At 55.0% G+C, this 17,688-nt stretch overlaps 2 protein-coding genes across 2 annotated transcripts in view; one reads left to right on the forward strand and one right to left on the reverse strand.

The window, feature by feature from the left end:
- Positions 1-2,880, forward strand: part of RABEP2 (rabaptin, RAB GTPase binding effector protein 2) — a 12,988-nt gene extending 10,108 nt beyond the window's left edge. The window contains exons 9-13 of the mRNA XM_008579016.1: positions 963-1,140; positions 1,284-1,295; positions 1,384-1,439; positions 1,693-1,809; positions 2,239-2,880. Of these exons, the coding sequence (XP_008577238.1) occupies positions 963-1,140; positions 1,284-1,295; positions 1,384-1,439; positions 1,693-1,809; positions 2,239-2,340 (465 nt within the window). The 3' untranslated portion in view covers positions 2,341-2,880. The remainder of the gene's footprint in view (positions 1-962; positions 1,141-1,283; positions 1,296-1,383; positions 1,440-1,692; positions 1,810-2,238) is intronic.
- Positions 2,838-17,688, reverse strand: part of ATP2A1 (ATPase, Ca++ transporting, cardiac muscle, fast twitch 1) — a 17,245-nt gene continuing 2,394 nt past the window's right edge. Inside the window, exons 4-22 of the mRNA XM_008579015.1 lie at positions 16,656-16,760; positions 15,773-15,911; positions 13,823-13,903; positions 12,849-12,934; positions 12,399-12,696; positions 12,045-12,211; positions 9,184-9,272; positions 8,814-8,916; positions 8,452-8,583; positions 6,980-7,105; positions 6,634-6,852; positions 5,550-5,885; positions 5,186-5,406; positions 4,881-5,083; positions 4,607-4,692; positions 4,388-4,521; positions 4,138-4,255; positions 3,880-3,997; positions 2,838-3,125 (exon numbers count right to left, since the gene is read on the reverse strand). Of these exons, the coding sequence (XP_008577237.1) occupies positions 3,100-3,125; positions 3,880-3,997; positions 4,138-4,255; positions 4,388-4,521; positions 4,607-4,692; positions 4,881-5,083; positions 5,186-5,406; positions 5,550-5,885; positions 6,634-6,852; positions 6,980-7,105; positions 8,452-8,583; positions 8,814-8,916; positions 9,184-9,272; positions 12,045-12,211; positions 12,399-12,696; positions 12,849-12,934; positions 13,823-13,903; positions 15,773-15,911; positions 16,656-16,760 (2,787 nt within the window). The 3' untranslated portion in view covers positions 2,838-3,099. The remainder of the gene's footprint in view (positions 3,126-3,879; positions 3,998-4,137; positions 4,256-4,387; positions 4,522-4,606; positions 4,693-4,880; positions 5,084-5,185; positions 5,407-5,549; positions 5,886-6,633; positions 6,853-6,979; positions 7,106-8,451; positions 8,584-8,813; positions 8,917-9,183; positions 9,273-12,044; positions 12,212-12,398; positions 12,697-12,848; positions 12,935-13,822; positions 13,904-15,772; positions 15,912-16,655; positions 16,761-17,688) is intronic.

Here is a 17,688-nt window from a genome sequence, read left to right on the forward strand (position 1 = left end):
AGGAAAAAAAAAAAAAAAAAAAAAAAAAAAAAAAAAAAAAAAAAAACAAGTTCTTTGGGCCGGCCCGTGGCTCACTCGGTAGAGTGCGGTGCTGATAACACCAAGGCCACGGGTTCGGATCCTATATAGGGATGGCCGGTTTGCTCACTGGCTGAGCGTGGTGCTGACAGCACCAAGCCAAGGGTTGAGATCCCCTTACCGGTCATCTTTAAAAAAAAAAAAAAAAAAAAAGAAATACAGTGATCACTTGGGAACCCCTTCCTACCCTGAGAACTATAAGTTACGTCTACTGCTGTGCACCCCCCGTGTTCCTTGGCCCTGTTTCACTTTCTTGCCCTTTTTTGGCAAAATGTTCATTGCATAAGCAATGGAGTATTTAACTTCAGTTGTTTTTGAACTTTTTTTTTTTTTTCTAAAAGATGACTGGTAAGGGGATCTTGACCCTTGACTTGGTGTTGTCAGCACCATGCTCTCCCTAGTGAGCCAACTGGCCATCCCTATATAGGGATCTGAACCCGTGGCCTTGGTGTTATCAGCACCACACTCTCCCAAGTGAGCCATGGGCCGGTCCTGTTTTTGAACTTTTTTTACTTTATTTTTTGGTGGCCGGCTGGTGCGGGGATCTCAACCCTTGACCTTGTGTTACAACACTGCTCTCTAACCAATTGAGCTAACATGCCAGCCCTGTTTTTGAGCTTTATAAAAGGGCGTCTTGCTCTAGCTAATCTTCTGCAGCTTCCACTTAGCACCATTCTGGAGAGTTCCCTATGTTGTGTGCTGTGGCTGTGGCTCGTTCATTTCACTGCTGTGCCACAGCATTTGGGTTCTTTCCTGTTTTCACAGTTTCCTTCCTTCCTTCCTTCCATTCCCCTTCCTCCCCACAATCCCCATCTGGCTGGTGGCCCCCGGTGGCTCCTGCTCTCCTGCTCCCGTGCATAGCAGGTGGCTTGTGTCCCTTCCAGGAGCTACAGCAGCTGGTGCGACACACACGACAGGAGGCATGGGCCCGGCAGCAGACCCAGGAGCATGAGGCCGAGCGCCTGCGGATCGAGATCGTGACACTGCGGGAGGCGCTGGAGGAGGAGACGGCGGCCAGGGTCAGCCTGGAAGGGCAGCTGAGGCTGCATCGGGAGGAGACAGGTGAGGCAGGAGGAGATGAGTCGCCCACCCCACTCCCAGGGCGCCTGGCCTCCCCACAGGGGACGCTCTGGGTCCTGTGCAGGCACAGGCAGGGAGGAACAGTGCAGGTGCTGGCCTTGACCTCTTTCTTTCCTTCCACACAGAGGTGTTAGAGGGTGAGTATGGGCTGCACCCTGCGGGAGGGAAGGCAAGGGTGAGGGGGAGAGGGTGTGGGCCTGATGGCTTGCCCATGCTGACTTCCAGCCTCCCTGTGCAGCCTGAAGACAGAGATGGAGCGGGTCCAGCAGGAGCAGAGCAAGGTGAGGCAGGCCTCAGGCTGGCCGGGATGGAGAGGGACGGGCGGGTGCAGAAGACCTTAACCAGGCCCTCCCATCCTTCACATCTCCCTCAGGCCAGACAGCAGGAAGCCCCAAGGCAACCACCAGGCTCAAGTGGGACAGGGGAGGTCAGAGTCGGGGGGTGTGTGTAAAGGGAGCCCCCGTGTCTGGACATCCCGTGGCTTTGGCCTGGCACCCTCCCAAGCAGGACCCACTCAGCATCCTGTTCCTGCAGGCCCAAATCACAGACCTCCTCTCAGAGCAGAGGGCCAAGGTGCTGCGGCTGCAGGCTGAGCTGGAGACCAGTGAACAGGTGCAGCGGGATTTTGTACGACTGTCCCAGGCTCTGCAGGTACGGTGTGTCCCCTCCCCACCAGGCTGGCATGACTTTGGGCCACTATTCCTGGGTCTCACAAGGACAGACCCCAATTGGGGGAGTCCTCTACCTCCTTCTGGCCTGGTCTGCCTCCCCGAGCCATTGCTCCACAGATGCTGAAACTCTCGTGTGTGCCTCTTGGTCACATGAAGCCCTTAGCACGGGGTCAGCATGTGGCCGTGTGGAGCATCTGGGATGTCAGCCCCACCCATGGCTAGCACCCCCACACTTCCTCAGGCTGCTCTCTCAGGAACCATCCCTTCCCGTGACACCGATTTCACTGTAGGTTGGGGGAGATGGCCCCTGAGCACACTGGGCCTGGGTACTGCCCTTGGGACTGGCAGGTGGAATAGGGGCTGTGTGTCCCCACCAAGGGCTGTCTGCATCCCTTGCCCGGCCCCACAGGTGCGCCTGGAGCAGATCCGCCAGGCAGAGACTCTGCAGCAGGTGCGCAGCATCATGGATGAGGCACCCCTGAGGGATGTCAGGGACATCAAGGATACCTGAGGAGCCAGGGCATGAACCCTCCAACTCTGGTCCCCGGGGAACACTGCCCTTCTCCCCTCCAGAACTGTGAGGCCTGGGCTTTGGGGGGGGTCTCAGGATGGAGTCTTCACCCTCCCCCTACCTGGGGTTGAGCTGATCAGGCCACTGAGGCCCTGAGCATGTCCTCCCAGGGGTGACTAGGCCATCTGCTCTCAGGAATGACATCTGGGTGAGGGTCCAATCCCCTCCTGGACCAAAGGTGCGGGCTCAGCCCTGCAGCTTTCTGGCTGCCATGCTGCCTCTCGCCTGGCCCCCAGCCAGCCAACAGCCACATCTGTCACCGCCTGTCCCCCTCCCCAAGGTGCAGCTGAGCCTGTGGTGCTGGGAGCCCCTGTCAGTCAGCCAATCCCCCACACATGCCCTGGGACAGGCAGCTGCTTTCTGGACTGCATGACACTAAGATGCTTGTCCACAGGGCCCAACCCGGGCCCCAAGATGTGCATGGAGGCGAGGCCGGCCAGATTTTCTGTCATTTATTTTCAATAAATAAGCAGCTCAGTTTAGTCGGTCGCCTTGTCCCTGCAAGCCCCATGGGGTTGGGAAGGGGGAGGATTTACAAGGGTCAAGGGAGGGTGGGTTGCCAAAGGGGAAGAAATGAAGGGGTCGTTGTGTTTATAAACAGAAACATGTTGGAGAGTAGGGGGGGTTGGGAGGGTCTGTGCCACAGCTCTGGCTGAAGATGCGTCACTATCAAGGTAGGGAAGAAGGGGCAAAAGGACGTTACTTCCTTCTTTCATCTTCTGGATCTGGAAGGAGAAAGGGAAGGGATGAAGCAGGGGGTGGGGTGGGGGCAGGAGGGGAGAGGAAAAGAGCCCCCCATGTGGTCGTCTCCTGGCACACTCACCTGGAGGGTCACCCCAGTCCCATTCCTCCCTATCATACTCACCTGTGTCCCCAGAGCCACCCCCCCACCACTGCAGCCCTGGTAGCAGAGACAGCCCAGCGCCCAGCCAGCGCGGCACAGCGCAGCCCAGCAGGCACTGGTGCCTAGAGGACCTGACAGTGGGGCTGACGCCCCCACAGTGAGGGCAGCAGCTCCCACCACGGGGAAGCGTGACAGTGGCAGCGGTGGCAGTGGCTCTGCGTGGAGCTGCGAGTGCAAGTGACTGCAGATGCAGAGGGGGCAGGGGGCAGGCGGCGGGGGCACAGCAGCTGGGGTGAGGACAAGAAGGGAGGGAGATACCTGTGACACGGGTTCAAAGAGATGGAGGAGGGAAAACAGTTATCCTACAGCCAGAGAGGACAGAGAGACACCGTCATCAAGGAGGGCAGCGGCACAGAGGGCCAGGAGGGCTGAGGAGGTGGCGGGGCTGGCCTGGAGGACATGGCCCCTGCAGGCGCAGAAGGGCTGGGGAAGGGCCTGGGTACTCCCCAGTGGATGCTGGTCCTGCGGGGCCAAGAGCGCACCCTCCTGGAAAGGAAGTGGGTGGGGCTGCGCGGCGCAGAGGGGAGGGCTGTGCTGGGGCTGGGCTCACAGGTGGGCGCAGGCGCGCTCCTTACCCTCCAGGTAGTTACGAGCAACGAACTTGAGGATCTCGTCGAGCCCGATGACTGGAAGTGAGATCTTGAGGACCATGAGCCACTGGGTGCAGTCCAGGGCCCGGAGCTTGAAGATCATCTGGGGGAGGGGGGAGGAGCAGCGGCACCATCAGGAGCAGGTGGGGGGAGCCAGGGGGCCGGCACTGCACCCGCCTGGTCCCACCATCCTCCCCTTGTCTGCCCCTCCACTGGGTCCTGGGGTGGCAGAAGAAGGCTCACCGGCAGGGGGTCGACGTAGAGGATGAGGAAGTGGAGGGACATAGAGAGGCAGATGGAGCCCAGCAGCCAGATGTTCACCCAGGGCGGCATCCGCACCAGGGACTGGTTCTCAGACAGGCTGTGGTCCAAGGCCAGCAGAGCCCAGGGTGGGAGACACGAGGAGAAAGACATGGTGAGGAGAGAGGTGGAAGCAGGGGAAGTGGGGACAAAGGCAGTGGGGAGAAGCCAGCAGGGACAGGGGCAGGCCCACCTGTTGAGAGCATTGCACATCTCAATGGTAACCAGCACAGACAAGGCCATGGTCATGGGCTCGGGGGCCTCAAAGACCTCACATTCCACACCCTCAAAGTGAGGGTGGTCCTCGGTGCACTGCATGAAGTGTGTCTGCAAGGGAAAGGACGGGAGACTGAGGTCCCATGGAAGCCTCTGTGCCACCCTCCTGGTCCCCTCCTCTCCATCCTGCCCCTACCAGCTGGCTGTAGGTGACATGAGGCCCATCCTCTGCATACATGAACCACCAGGCAGCCGCTCCCACAGTGGCGGCACCCACGTAGCCTGTAGTGGACAGAAAACAGGAGTCGGGGGTCAGGGCTGGCAGACAGGAGGCACCAAGAAGGCGTCACATGGCCATGGACGATGGTTGAGGAAAAGGCCCCTGGCGCGGCTGTGCTGCGGGAGCTGGTGTCCCAGAGAGGGGCTTAATCCTGACCACTGGGAAGGATTGTGGGGTCCCATCTGCTCACCCCCAATTGCCATGTAGCGGAAGAAGAGCCAGCCACTGATGAGGGGCTCCTTGGGGCTCCGGGGGGGCCGGTCCATGATGTCCAGGTCTGGTGGGTTGAAGCCCAGGGCTGTGGCCGGGAGCCCATCAGTCACCAGGTTCACCCACAGCAGCTGCACGGGGATCAATGCCTCGGGCAGCCCCAATGCTGCTGTCAGGAAGATGCTGTGGGAAGGAGGAGTCACGTGTCTGTCCTGCCTCCCAGACCTGCGTTTCCCCCACCCAGCTCCAGTCCCTCCTGGGTGCCCCTCCCCCCTGGTGGCTCACCAGACCACCTCGCCCACGTTGGAGGAGATGAGGTAGCGGATGAACTGCTTCATGTTGTTGTAGATGGCACGGCCCTCCTCCACGGCTGCCACGATGGTGGAGAAGTTGTCATCGGCCAGCACCATCTCAGAGGCTGTCTTGGCCACGGCTGTGCCAGATCCCATGGCAATGCCGATCTCAGCCTTCTTGAGGGCAGGGGCGTCATTGACACCGTCACCTGTCTGAGGGAGGGGAGGAGGAGCAGGTAAGGCTCAGGGCACGTTCCACCACTTCTCCATGCACGTGTCCCCAGCTCCCCGAGAGGACCATCTGAGCGGACACTGGACGAGCGCCCCAGGCCTGGGCTGCCTTTTGGACTTCTCACCATGGCTGTGATCTCGTCGAAGGACTGCAGGTACTCCACGATCTTCGACTTGTGGGAGGGCTCCACGCGGGCAAAGCAGCAGGCGCGTCGGCAGGCTTCCCGCTGCTCTGCCAGGGGCAGGTCGTCAAACTCGCGGCCAGTGTAGGCACGGTCTGTCACCTCGTCTTCCTCCCCAAAGATGCCAATTCGTCGGCAGATGGCAATGGCTGTGCCCTTGTTGTCCCCAGTGATCATGATGACTCGGATCCCGGCATCGCGGCACAACTGGATGGAGCCTGTGACCTCCTTGCGGGGTGGGTCCAACATGCCCACCACACCAACAAATGTCAGGTCCACCTGGGGAGACAGAGCAGAGAGTGGCAGATCAGGGAGGGACTGAGAAACTGAGCCAGGGAGGGAACATCAGGGAACTGGGGGACAGCCTGAGCCCTGGGCTGGCAGCCTCAGCGCCTGCTGTTCAGACCTCAGCAGGGCTCAGAAGCTCAGGGTCAGGAAATGTTTCTTGTTCCTATTTGTACCTGCAGTTCCTGGTGGTGCCAGCCCTGTTGCAGGTGCCAGATCATGTCTTTCATAGAAAGAGCATGATTTGGAAGTGAGGGCAGTGGATTCTGCTTTTGGCAGTGCCACCACTTGGTCCACAACTTTGAGCGAATCCCTGTTACCTCCCAGGCCATGATGTCCCCCCTATAAAATGGAGGGAGTGGACTTTGGTGCTGTTCAGAGTGCCAGTCCACTACAAGTAAGGAGCTTGTGCCAAAAAGCAGACCAACTGCCTCAAGACAGCCTTACTTTGGAAGACACATCAGCTGAACCCCACAGTGTGCTGAGTGACACTGACTGCCATTCTGGTGCAAGCACCTCACCTCATCGTGGACCAGTCCACAGATTACACTTAAAGTAGCACCAGACTAGATGATTCCTAAGGGTCTTTCAAATGCTGAATTTCTATGACCCATACTACAGAACCATCAATCTGACTGACGAGGTAGGAAATGACAAGGGTGCTGGAGGGTGTGAGGGGCAGAATACTGGAAATCTGACTCTTCACCCACTCCAGGACAGGGGGAGGCATCCACCTGCTCACCTCGTACTCTATGAACCTGGCAGAGTCATCCAGGACCATTTCCTCTCGCTTGGGGGGAGTGTCCCGGGTGGCCAGGGCCAGGCAGCGCAGGGTGTCCCGGCCAGTGCCCCACTCCTTGATCACTGACAGGATCTTCTCCTTCACTGGCACTGTCAGTGGCACCCGGGTAGTGCCAACTCGCACGTAGTTACAGCGGTCAATGACCCCCTCCGGGGCACCCTAGGAGACCAGAAGAGCATTCAGAGACCACTGCCTTCCACCCAGAGCACAGTGAGAGGAGGCAGGGATACGAAAGAGACCCAGGATTATGAAGAAGAGGAGTCTGAGGCACATTCTGATTTCTGACCTTGATAAACATCTTGTTGCCCACAGCAGCCCGGGAAGATTTGGCTGGGGAGCAAAAGACAGACATGGACTTTCTGTCTCGGGAGAACTCCAGGGTAAATTCCTTCTTCATTAGCTGGCGGATGACCTGGGAGAGAGGAGACAGGGAGGTGCATACCAGACCCTTTTAAATAATCAAAAAGGATCTGGAGATCACAGTCGACCACCAGCTGAGGCCAAGAGTGAAGCTGGGTCTGGTAGCTACAGCACATACGGAGAGAATTCCAAGGCTAATGCTGCCACTGTGCTTCTGCATCCAACTTAAAGCACAACAGACAGCTGGCTGGTAAGCTCACTTGGGAGAGCATGACACTGGTAACACCAAGGTCACAGGTTTGGATCCCCATACTGGACAGCCACCAAGAAAACAACAAAAACAAAAAAGGCACAGCGGAAACAGGATGGACTGGTGTGGCACTATCCAATGGAACTGTTAATTGATGATAGAAACTGCTTCAACCCACCGTCCAATATGGTGCAATTGAGTGATGGCTATGGAGCACTGGAAATGTGGCTAGAGTGACTGAAGAACTGAATCTTTACTGTAATTTGAATTTATTGAAATGTAACTTACTACATGTGTTGTTGGACAGTGTAGGCCTAGTGCCTGGCACACAGTAATAAGCACTCCATAAAAATGAATGAGAGCCTTTTTTAACCAAATGCATCATGGATGTTTCTCCACAAAATAAAACATGTATAAAATTACAAAAATAAATAAATAAAAATAAATCTGTTTGCATTATCATATTAAGTTTAAAATTACTTCTGTATTAATAGATAAATATTTAGGTTGCTTTCACTTTTTTTGTTATATTAAGTAAAGCCGCAATGAGCATCTTTGCATATATAAAAAAAAGAAAAGAAAGAATAAGAGATGTGAAAAATATAATACCCCAGAGGAACTCACTCTAGACTTTCGGCAGATATTACCAGCAAGGACTCAGAGTGACAGTAACAGAACTGGCCTTGTTCATCTGTACAGGGAAAGTCTTCCCTGCAGGTGCAACAGCCATAATTCACAAATGCTAAATCAGGACTTGGGAGAAGATGGAAACAAGAGTGCTTCTAGAGACAAAGGGATAACAGTTGAAATCGGGGCTGTCCCAGGATGGGTCACTTGAGGCTTGTGTGTCCGGCTCTGTCCATTTCAGCTCAGGGCACAACAGGAAGAAGTGATCCTAAAGTCATCAAGGGCATTGCAGCCAGGCAGCAGAAGGCGCAGCATAACTCCAGGGGTGGCAGGTCCCACCCAAAATCAGCCCGGCCAAGGAGAGCTGTGGTGGAGGCCATCTGCCTGCGCTGGTTGAGATCCCAGCTTGGGGCACAAGGCCCCGCCCAACCCGACTGGGGGCCTCTGCCTCCTGAGTTTGCTTGAGTCCTAGTCTGTGTGACATGGGGTGAAGGCCCCATGGGAGGGGTGCCCAGACTCACCGAGTTGCAGGCGTTGGCCCTCTCCACCTTGGAGAGGTTTCTTACATCAGTGTTGAACACATTCATCTTCTCCACCAGGGTGGTGAGCGCTGTCTCGGTGGCCTCGCCCACCTTCTCATAAACACCTTTGGACTGAGACGGGTAGAGGACGAAGAAATCAGTGCCCTGGGCTCCTACCTCTCACACCCACCTTCACCTGGAGCAAGAAGGGAGCAGTCCATTCACTTCCCTTGTGCCCCGGGCAGAGGACTTGGCACACCAGGCCACCTGCCTATGACCCTTCTTCCTGGCCTGTGAGGAGGCCCAGACTCTGAGCCAACTGGAAGGGGAAGGAAGGACTGCTTTGGGGGTGGGGAGATTACCTCATTGAAGTCCAAGGAAGAGTCATTGCAGAGGGCACAGATGGTGGCCAACTCCACCAGCCCATCATACTGCCCTGCCCGGACTGGCTTATCATTCTTCAAGCTGGCAGCAGGATGGGGAGGAAGAAGGGAAGGAGACAGTAGAGAAGAATGGGAATGAGACACAGAGAGAGCACAGGGAGATCAGACAGCGGGGATCAGGACGGACAGCCGGGGAGATGGCAATGAACTTGGAGATCGGATGGGAGAGAGAACAAGGTTGGGGAAGGAAGTGGAGAGAGAAAGGAAAACAAAACTAGAGGGAGCCCTGGGGTGAGAGGTGGTGGGTGGGGAATGTGAGGAGCTGGGGAGAAGAGTTCCAGTGACTTACACCTCTCCCTCTGGAGCGTAAGTGGAACCAGTGATGGAGAACTCATTCAGCAGGCAGATGTCCCCGTCCACCTTGTCAATGATAAACATCTGTAGGGGGAGAAGGGCATGCACAGAGATGTCCACCTCTCCCTATCCCCAAAAGCGCTGATGGAGACCCAGGCTCCTGGCCTTACCCTCCCTGGCCCTCTAAGCAGAACTGAGCTTCCTAGTGTCTCCCTCCCTCTTGCCTTCCTCGTTCCTCCCTGCACCCCCTCTTCCCACCATGACTTTGCAATCATTCTCCATGGTGTGTGTCTGTGGCCTTAAAACGAAAGTTACTGCAGGCCATGCTGTGGCTTCATTAGATCAGGGAATAAAATAAGACGTGGACAATAAGGTGTGGTTGGGGGCTGCGGCTAATGGCCAACCTGTTAGCACCTGGCCCATCTCCAGCTCCAGCCACTTGTAGCTAGATCTTCTAGTTTTGCAGGAAGAGCTAGAAATTCAGATGATTTTCCTATGAAGTCTCTTGACTTTCAAATGTGGATAATTGATGCATTTTTATGAGACATGACAGTTGCACAAGCCTGTGGTCTCGCTCTGAAGCCTGTGTTAGATGGATGCGGAGGATGCAATGCCCAGAGAGCAGTAGCCTACCCTGAGCTCAGAGCAGGCACAAAAGGGATTGGGCTTTTCATTCTTACCCTGAGCTCAGAGCAGGCACAAAAGGGATTGGGCTTTTCATTCTTACCCTGAGCTCAGAGCAGGCACAAAAGGGATTGGGCTTTTCATTCTTACCCTGAGCTCAGAGCAGGCACAAAAGGGATTGGGCTTTTCATTCTTACCCTGAGCTCAGAGCAGGCACAAAAGGGATTGGGCTTTTCATTCTCAAGAAGAGAAATGGTTAAGCCATGTTCCAAGACAAAGAGATTCTGTGGTCAAACAAACTTGAGAAACTCTGGGTTAAACAAAGTGGAATCCATCTTCTCTACAGTCAGCCTTTGCCAAGGCTTTCAAATGCCAACAGGCTTGTGGGTCTCCCTGGGGCCAGGGCATGGCCTTTCTTGCCCTGATCTGACCACAGAGCCCTCACTTCTCAGAACAGCAATTTATATTTTGAGGACATACTATTCCACAGAACTCTGTTTAGGGCAGGGGTTCTTTGCCTGGGGTCCGTGGAGTCCATCCACGAACTTAGATGGTCAAAAAGACCACACATTTTATTTTTCTCTATCTGACATTGAGCATCCTTCCAGTTACGAATGTAGTCAATGGACTACATTAGTATTAGCAAAGCTTGTGACTTTACCACCAATATAATCACAGGTACTTTCCTATCACATTACTGTTACTGCAGGTCTCTCAAAACAGCATAATTTACATTCATCACAGCTTCGACATTATGATAGTTCTTAGACCCACTGCCAGAACACTCTATCTAATGCATTCATAAACAAGCATATATACTACCAACTTACAAATCTGTTTTTAGGGGCCGGCCTGTGGCTCACTCGGGAGAGTGTGGTGCTGATAACACCAAGGCCACGGGTTCGGATCCCATATAGGGATGGCCGGTTTGCTCACTGGGTGAGCATGGTGCTGACAACATCAAGTCAAGGATTAAGATCCCCCTACCGGTCATCTTTAAAAAAAAAAAAAAAAAAAAGACAAATCTGTTTTTAAAATATTTTGGTAACTGTATTTCAATCATTGGTTTCCTCTGAAATCTATGTATTTTTTGCTATGTATTTTAAAAATGAAATCTTATATATGTTTTATATATTTAAAATATTATACTGAGAAGGGGTCCAACTGCCAAAGGGTCTGAGGCACAGAAAAGATTAACAGCTCTGGGTTAGGGAATGCTATTCAAGATTAGTGTGGCTGGGCTCACCAGGCCCTGTCCTGGAGTGACCATTCTGGAGGGCGTCTGCTGCACAGGCAGGTGCTCTGGGGCCACACAGACTTGGGTTTGAAACTCAACTCTGCTACTTATTATTAATTGTGCATCTTTGGGCAAGTCATTAAATCTCCAGACCCTCTGTTTCCTCTGAAAGATGGGGTTAATGAGATGTCCCCCTGGATGGGTTGTTGTGGAGAATTAGGAATGACACATAGCAGTGTCTGGCTGGGGCAGAAGGGTCCTCTCTGGTCCCTTTCTTTTTTTTTTTTTTTTTTTTTTTTTTTTTTAAAGGATGACCGGGAAGGGGGTCTCAACCCTTGGCCTGGTGTTGTTAGCACCTCGCTCAGCCAGTGAGCAAACCGGCCATCCCTATATAGGATCCGAACCCGTGGCCTTGGTGTTATCAGCACCGCACTCTCCCGAGTGAGCCCCGGGCCGGCCTCTCTCTGGTCCCTTTTTTTTTTTTTTTAAAGGATGACCGGGAAGGGGGTCTCAACCCTTGGCCTGGTGTTGTTAGCACCTCGCTCAGCCAGTGAGCAAACCGGCCATCCCTATATAGGATCCGAACCCGTGGCCTTGGTGTTATCAGCACCGCACTCTCCCGAGTGAGCCCCGGGCCGGCCTCTCTCTGGTCCCTTTTTTTTTTTTTTTAAAGGATGACCGGGAAGGGGGTCTCAACCCTTGGCCTGGTGTTGTTAGCACCTCGCTCAGCCAGTGAGCAAACCGGCCATCCCTATATAGGATCCGAACCCGTGGCCTTGGTGTTATCAGCACCGCACTCTACCGAGTGAGCCACGGGCCGGCCTCTCTCTGGTCCCTTTCATAGCCAGCAGGATGGCACCCTGTCTACCTTTTGAGCATTTCCCAGGCCAAAATGAGAAGCTGCCAGTGATGAAGAGATAATCCATCTTTGGAGGGCTTGTTTCACCCCCATAGGCAGCTTTCTGACTGGAAGTGTTGCCCACCCTGCTCCTGACCTTGCAGACAGACATCTGGTTGGTGGTGAGGGTGCCTGTCTTGTCGGAACAGATTACAGAGGTGCAGCCCAGGGTCTCGACGGAGGGCAAGCTCCTCACAATGGCATTCTTCTTTGCCATCCGGCGGGTGCCCAAGGCCAGGCAGGTGGTGATGACAGCGGGAAGACCTGTGGGGAGGAAGGTGTGAGGAGGTGAGGAAACAATCTAAGGGGAGGGAAGAAGACATAGTATGGTCAGCCAAATAACAGCCCCCAAAGATATCAGGTCCTAATCCCTGGATCCTGTAAATGTTACCTTAACAAAAAAGGTCTTTGCAGATGAGCTTAGCAAATGGGAGAAAGAGAGCTGCCATACCTTCAGGGATTGCAGCCACAGCCAGGGCCACAGCAATCTTAAAGTAGTAGATGGCACCACGGATCCAGGAGCCCCCATGGACAGGATCGTTGAAATGGCCAATGTTGATGAGCCAGACAGCCACACAGATGAGGGAGATGACTTTGGAAAGCTGCTCCCCAAACTCATCCAGCTTCTGCTGCAGAGGTGTCTTGTCCTGTTCTGTGGCGGCCATTTGGTCACGGATCTTCCCAATCTCAGTGCTCACACCAGTGGTGGCCACAATGCCCAAGGCCTTGCCAGCTGCAATGTTGGTGCCCTGGGGAGATATAGAGAAGTCAAGAGATCAAGCGAAAGGTGACCCTCACACTACATCCCATGCCGAGGGCCTCAGTCTTCTCACACTGCCATGTTTCTCCCAAACTGGGGCCTCTGGCTTGAGCACATGACAGCTGGCCTTGGATTGCTCACCGAGAAAAGCATGTTCTTCTTGTCTTGGTTGACAGCTCGGGGGTCAGGAACAGGGTCTGTGTGCTTGATGACAGACACAGACTCGCCTGTGGAGAAGGGGCCAAGGGTTTTCAGATGACATCATGGCCTTCTCCTAGATTTCTGCCCCTAACTCCTTCCCTGCTCTGCAGGACAGGGCCTGGTAAGGACCAAGCAACCATCCTGGAGAAAGTCTGTGCTCTGAAATGAGCCTCTGGAGGCAAATGGGAAGTCAACTGCACTAAGAGTGAAAAGACCTTGACCCGAGCCTCAGCCTGACCCCTTACAAGCTGCATGATTTGATCACCTAACCTCCATTTGCTCCTCTGTAAAATGGGGACAATAACGTGTTCACTTCAGAACAATGTCTTGGTGAACACTGAATACGCTGATGTGTGTGAAACTGCACTGTCAGCCACAGAGCACGTCCTGGGAGGGATCTGGCCTCCCTTTCCCTAACAGCAGGGCTCAGATAATCATCCTGGGCCAGCCCAGCCTTGTCTCCTAGGACCACGGGGAATGTTTGCTGGTTTTTCACCCTCTCCTTCCCAGTGGATAAACAGAAGTGGCTGTGGACTGAAGTATCCAAACCCTCCATCTTGTCCTAGGACCTTACGGTTCCTCACTTGAGGACTGTTGAGGATGTCGAAGAAGACAGGACAGTTCTCTGGGTGTAGTACGTTCCTGTGCCCATATGGAAGGGGTGGGACGCTGGCCATGTGGTGACTGGGCACAAACGTCCGGCCCTCTCCCATGACCCCTTGTGTTTTAGGCTTGTGACAGAGTGAACAAACTTGAGCAATGCTTATGTTGCTCCTCAGGAGCCAGGAGGAGGCCTGTCGCTGGGTGTCTCTTTTATCCACCTGGACTCTCATCCCTGACTGTCCACCCAGCTCCTCTCTCACTGCATCATCTTCCCACACCCCTTGATGCACGCTCCCACCCAGGCAGCAGACCTGTCAGGATGGACTGGTCGACCCGCAGCGTGGTGGATTTGATGGAGAGGATGCGGATGTCTGCAGGGACTTTGTCCCCCACTGTGGAGAGAGTAGAGTGAGGTCAGTTGAGAATAGATTTTTCTTCCTTCCTGAGAAAAGCCCAATCTTTGTCTGACTTTCTCCCCTCATCCATCCTTCAGGTCTCAGGGAGGCCATGGGAGCTGCGGGCCCACCCCAGGCTTGCACTAGGCCCTTGGCATGTGCTCCTACAGCCCCTGCAAGTGCCCCCTGTGGTAACACTCATTCCTACCATCCCCCTTGCTGAAGGCTTCTCTTCCCACCTCTGTGAGCCCCATGAAGGGAGGGTTTGGCATACTGCCTAGCACATAGTATGTGCTCAGTAAATGCTGAAAGACTAAAGGGAAAATTAGGGATATCCAGCTGTACAATGAGAGACTAAAACAGAATGGGAGACGGTGAAAGAGAGAGGGAGACAAGAGTGAGAAAGGTAAGGAGGGAAAGGCAAGAAAAGAATGCAGAGAAAGCAGGGTGAGCCAGACAGAAGCAGTCAGGGTAAGAGCATAAAGTGGACAGCCAGGGAAGGCAGGAGAAACAGGAGAAAATATAGGAATCGAGAAAATCAGAGTCAACCAATAGAAAAAGTGGGGCATGAAGCAGGAGAGCAGTGAATGGAGGGAGGAGGAAGGAGGGAGAAGGGAAAGTGCAGGAGGGGCGCAGGTGGGTGCTGGAGGGGACCACACCCCACAAACCTGGCGCCAAGCACCTGAGGGAAGGCAGTGGAGTGAGTGAGCCGGGGAGATGGCAGGGAGAGAGGGGCAGGAGGAACCACACACTGGAGAGCTAGGAAAAATGGAGGAAGATGCACAGGTGGAGTGGGCCAGCCCGCAGAAGCCACCTGGGGGGGCTTGAAGAGGTGGGCATCCCACCAGACTCAGAGACCTTTGCAGGAGGCTGAAAATCTCTCAGGGCCCCTGCCTGGTTCCACCCTGGTCCCCTGGATGGTGCTAGGGACAGGGTTTGACTGCTTTCTTTTCCTTCAGTTTCTAATGTCCCTCCTCCTGTGCCAGAGGAAGTGGACGAGGAGGGAGGAGGTTGGTGATAGATTTGGGCGGGACACCCTGTCACCCAAGCCCAAGGGATATTTATAGATATTCATGGCGCTGACTCCAAACTGTCACTGCAGCAGGATGGCCCTGCAATGGGGCACCAGGGATTTTGGCACATCCTCCCTCCCTCTCCTCAAGCTTCCAGGGTGGTGACTTGGGTGTCTGGTGGAGGGAAGGAGGCCTAGAAAGATCCATCCCCCCCACCAGGGGCCTGGAGCTGTGGGAAGGCCTCGCAGGGCAAATATAAAAACCGCTGAAGGGGGCAGAATCCCAGTAATCTTAGCCACCCGGCCCCCACCCCTCCCTTGTCAGGCATTAAGTGTCCCTCACCGGAGGGCGGGGCTCCTCCTTGAGCTCCCTCCTCCCAGGTCTCGTGCTCTCTGCTGGGGCCTGAGTTTCCCTTACATGGTCGGGGGCTTGAGCCTTCAGCCCTCCTCCTCTCTTCTATCCTCACTCCTTCCCCTCTGAGAGGCCTCAAGGGCACTGAGAGGTCAAGACTGAAAGCTGACCAAGCTTGAGGGTGGGTGGAAGGAGAGGGAGGCCAGGCCTCAGGAGGGGGTGGAGATGGGGCCATTGGCAGACACTGGGTTCCACCTGTTGCTTGCAAGTGCTGGGTAAGAGGAGGGGGAGCAGGGGTCTGCCTGCAGCTTCAGGGACAGGACTGGCTGTTCCTGCTGAGATTCCGGCATGCCCTGGGGTGACCTCCTGAGGAGTTGGGGAAGGAGAAGTAAAGCCTCCACCATCCTCCTGGACATAGGCTCAGGGGCTGACCAGCTCTCACCTTCTTATTGGCCTTGGACACAAGACCTCCCATCCTGGACCACCCATTCCCATCACTCACCGGCCACCTCCACAATGTCCCCAGGGACAATGTCCCGAGCCTTGATCCTTTGCACTGACTTGCGGTCAGCCCGGTAGACCTTCCCCATCTCAGGTTCATATTCCTTCAGAGCCTCAATGGCATTCTCTGCATTACGCTCCTGAAGGGATGGGGCAGAGGGGAGGAGGGTCATCAGAGGGAGGAAGGTCATGGAAGGAAAGGGGACTGGTCAGGGAAGACTGGGGTGGGGAGAAGGAAGGCAGGTAGAGAGGCAGGGGCAGAGGCCAGGATCCTGGGGGAAATAGGGACACCACAGAGGAGGCAGGGTGATGCAGTCTGGCTCCCGACAGAGGGAAGTAGACAAAACCCCACATGAGGGCAGGTTGTGTGTGTGTGTGTGTGTGTGTGTGTGTGTGTTGAGGAAGCTGTAACCTACAATTGAAAACAGGTAAGAGGGCTTGGGGGAGAGAAGAAAGGAGAACCAAAGAGAATCAGAAAGCAGGGGACAGGAAAAGTAGAGGGCGGTAAGGTAAGAGGAAGAAGGAAATCAAACTAGCGTTTTTTTAATTCCTATATATACCAAGCATGGTGTGGTCCTTTTAGACTCATCTTGTTTAATTTCACCATGAGTCTGAGGGACAGAATTATTAGCCCCATTTTATGGATTAGGAAACTGAGGCTCAGAGAGATGAAGGAACTTGCTCAAGGTCATACAGCCAGCAAGCGACAGTTGTTCCCAGTCTCCTACCTCTTCCCAACACTCCAGCCCCTTTCCAAGCTGGCCGATAGGACCAGAGAAAAAGGCAAGCCCAGGGGAAGAGAAGGAGGAGGAGGAGACCGGAGGGAAGGTTGGCTTCAAGTTCAGTGTCGGGACAGGAAGAAGTAAGGAGGGGTCAAAGCTAACCTGCCAAACCCCCACGATGGCGTTGGCAATGAGGATCAAGAGGATGACAAAGGGTTCCACAAAAGCGGTGACAGTCTCTTCACCTTCCTCAAACCACGCCAGCACCTGGGGAGCAGGGGGAGGGAGAATGACAGGTAATTTTACACCCAAGTGGGTAAAGAAAGGAAGAGGAAGGATCCTAAGGACCGCTACAGAGGCGAGACCATGCGCAGGAGCTAGCAGCGGAGGGCGTCCTGGGGGCACCGCAGCCCCACATCTGTTAGAGGTTCTTGCACGCTCACAGCACGAATACACTTCCACTGTCCTTACTCTGCAGGAATAGGCGGGCACAGGCATGCACAACGTGGGGATTAACTGGGAAAGCTTTCAGGTTTCCCTGACTGAGTTGTTGGCTTGTAAGTGAAGCTCGGGGAACACCCAGGCCAACTACCCTCACTGCCGCATCCATCCCACAGGAGCCAAAACCCGCTAGGAAAAACCCTGTAGTCCTCACAGGTGCCTGGCCCATCCGCGGCCCTCCCCCACAGCGACGCAGGGAAGCTCCAATTTCACGAGGGAGCAGGAGCGGGGGATAGGGTTACCCCGCCCCAGCTGTTGCCACTGCCAGGCAACAGCTACAAGCAAATGTCAAGGAGCAAATCTGAGAAGGGAGAAGGGAGGCCATGCCAGCTTGTGATACTCAGGGGCGGACAGGGCCTCCGTTAAGGAGACCAAGGGACAGGGAGACTTTTTTGCCTGCCGGGTCTTGTCTTCCCGCAGGCCTAAGAGGTTAAGAAAGAAACTCCGCAATGCAAGATGGCCTGCCGGGATGGCGGGTGCAAGAGTCACCTGAGGGGGGCTGCGGGAACTGAAGGGCCCAGGGCAGGAGAGGTGGCGGGGCTCCGAAGAGGGAGGCGGTGGGGGTAAGTCGGGCCGGGCAGGTAAGGAGCGACATCCCGATCTCCGGCCAGGATGGGGGGCGTGGCGAAGCCCGGGGCAGGCGAGGGGTCCGGGCCCTCGGGCGCCCTCCGCGTCCCCCCCCGCCCCCCACCCG

The sequence above is a fragment of the Galeopterus variegatus genome, unplaced genomic scaffold (genome assembly GCF_000696425.1).
Source record: "Galeopterus variegatus unplaced genomic scaffold, G_variegatus-3.0.2 Scaffold1799, whole genome shotgun sequence".
Classification (NCBI taxonomy): Eukaryota; Metazoa; Chordata; class Mammalia; order Dermoptera; family Cynocephalidae; genus Galeopterus; species Galeopterus variegatus.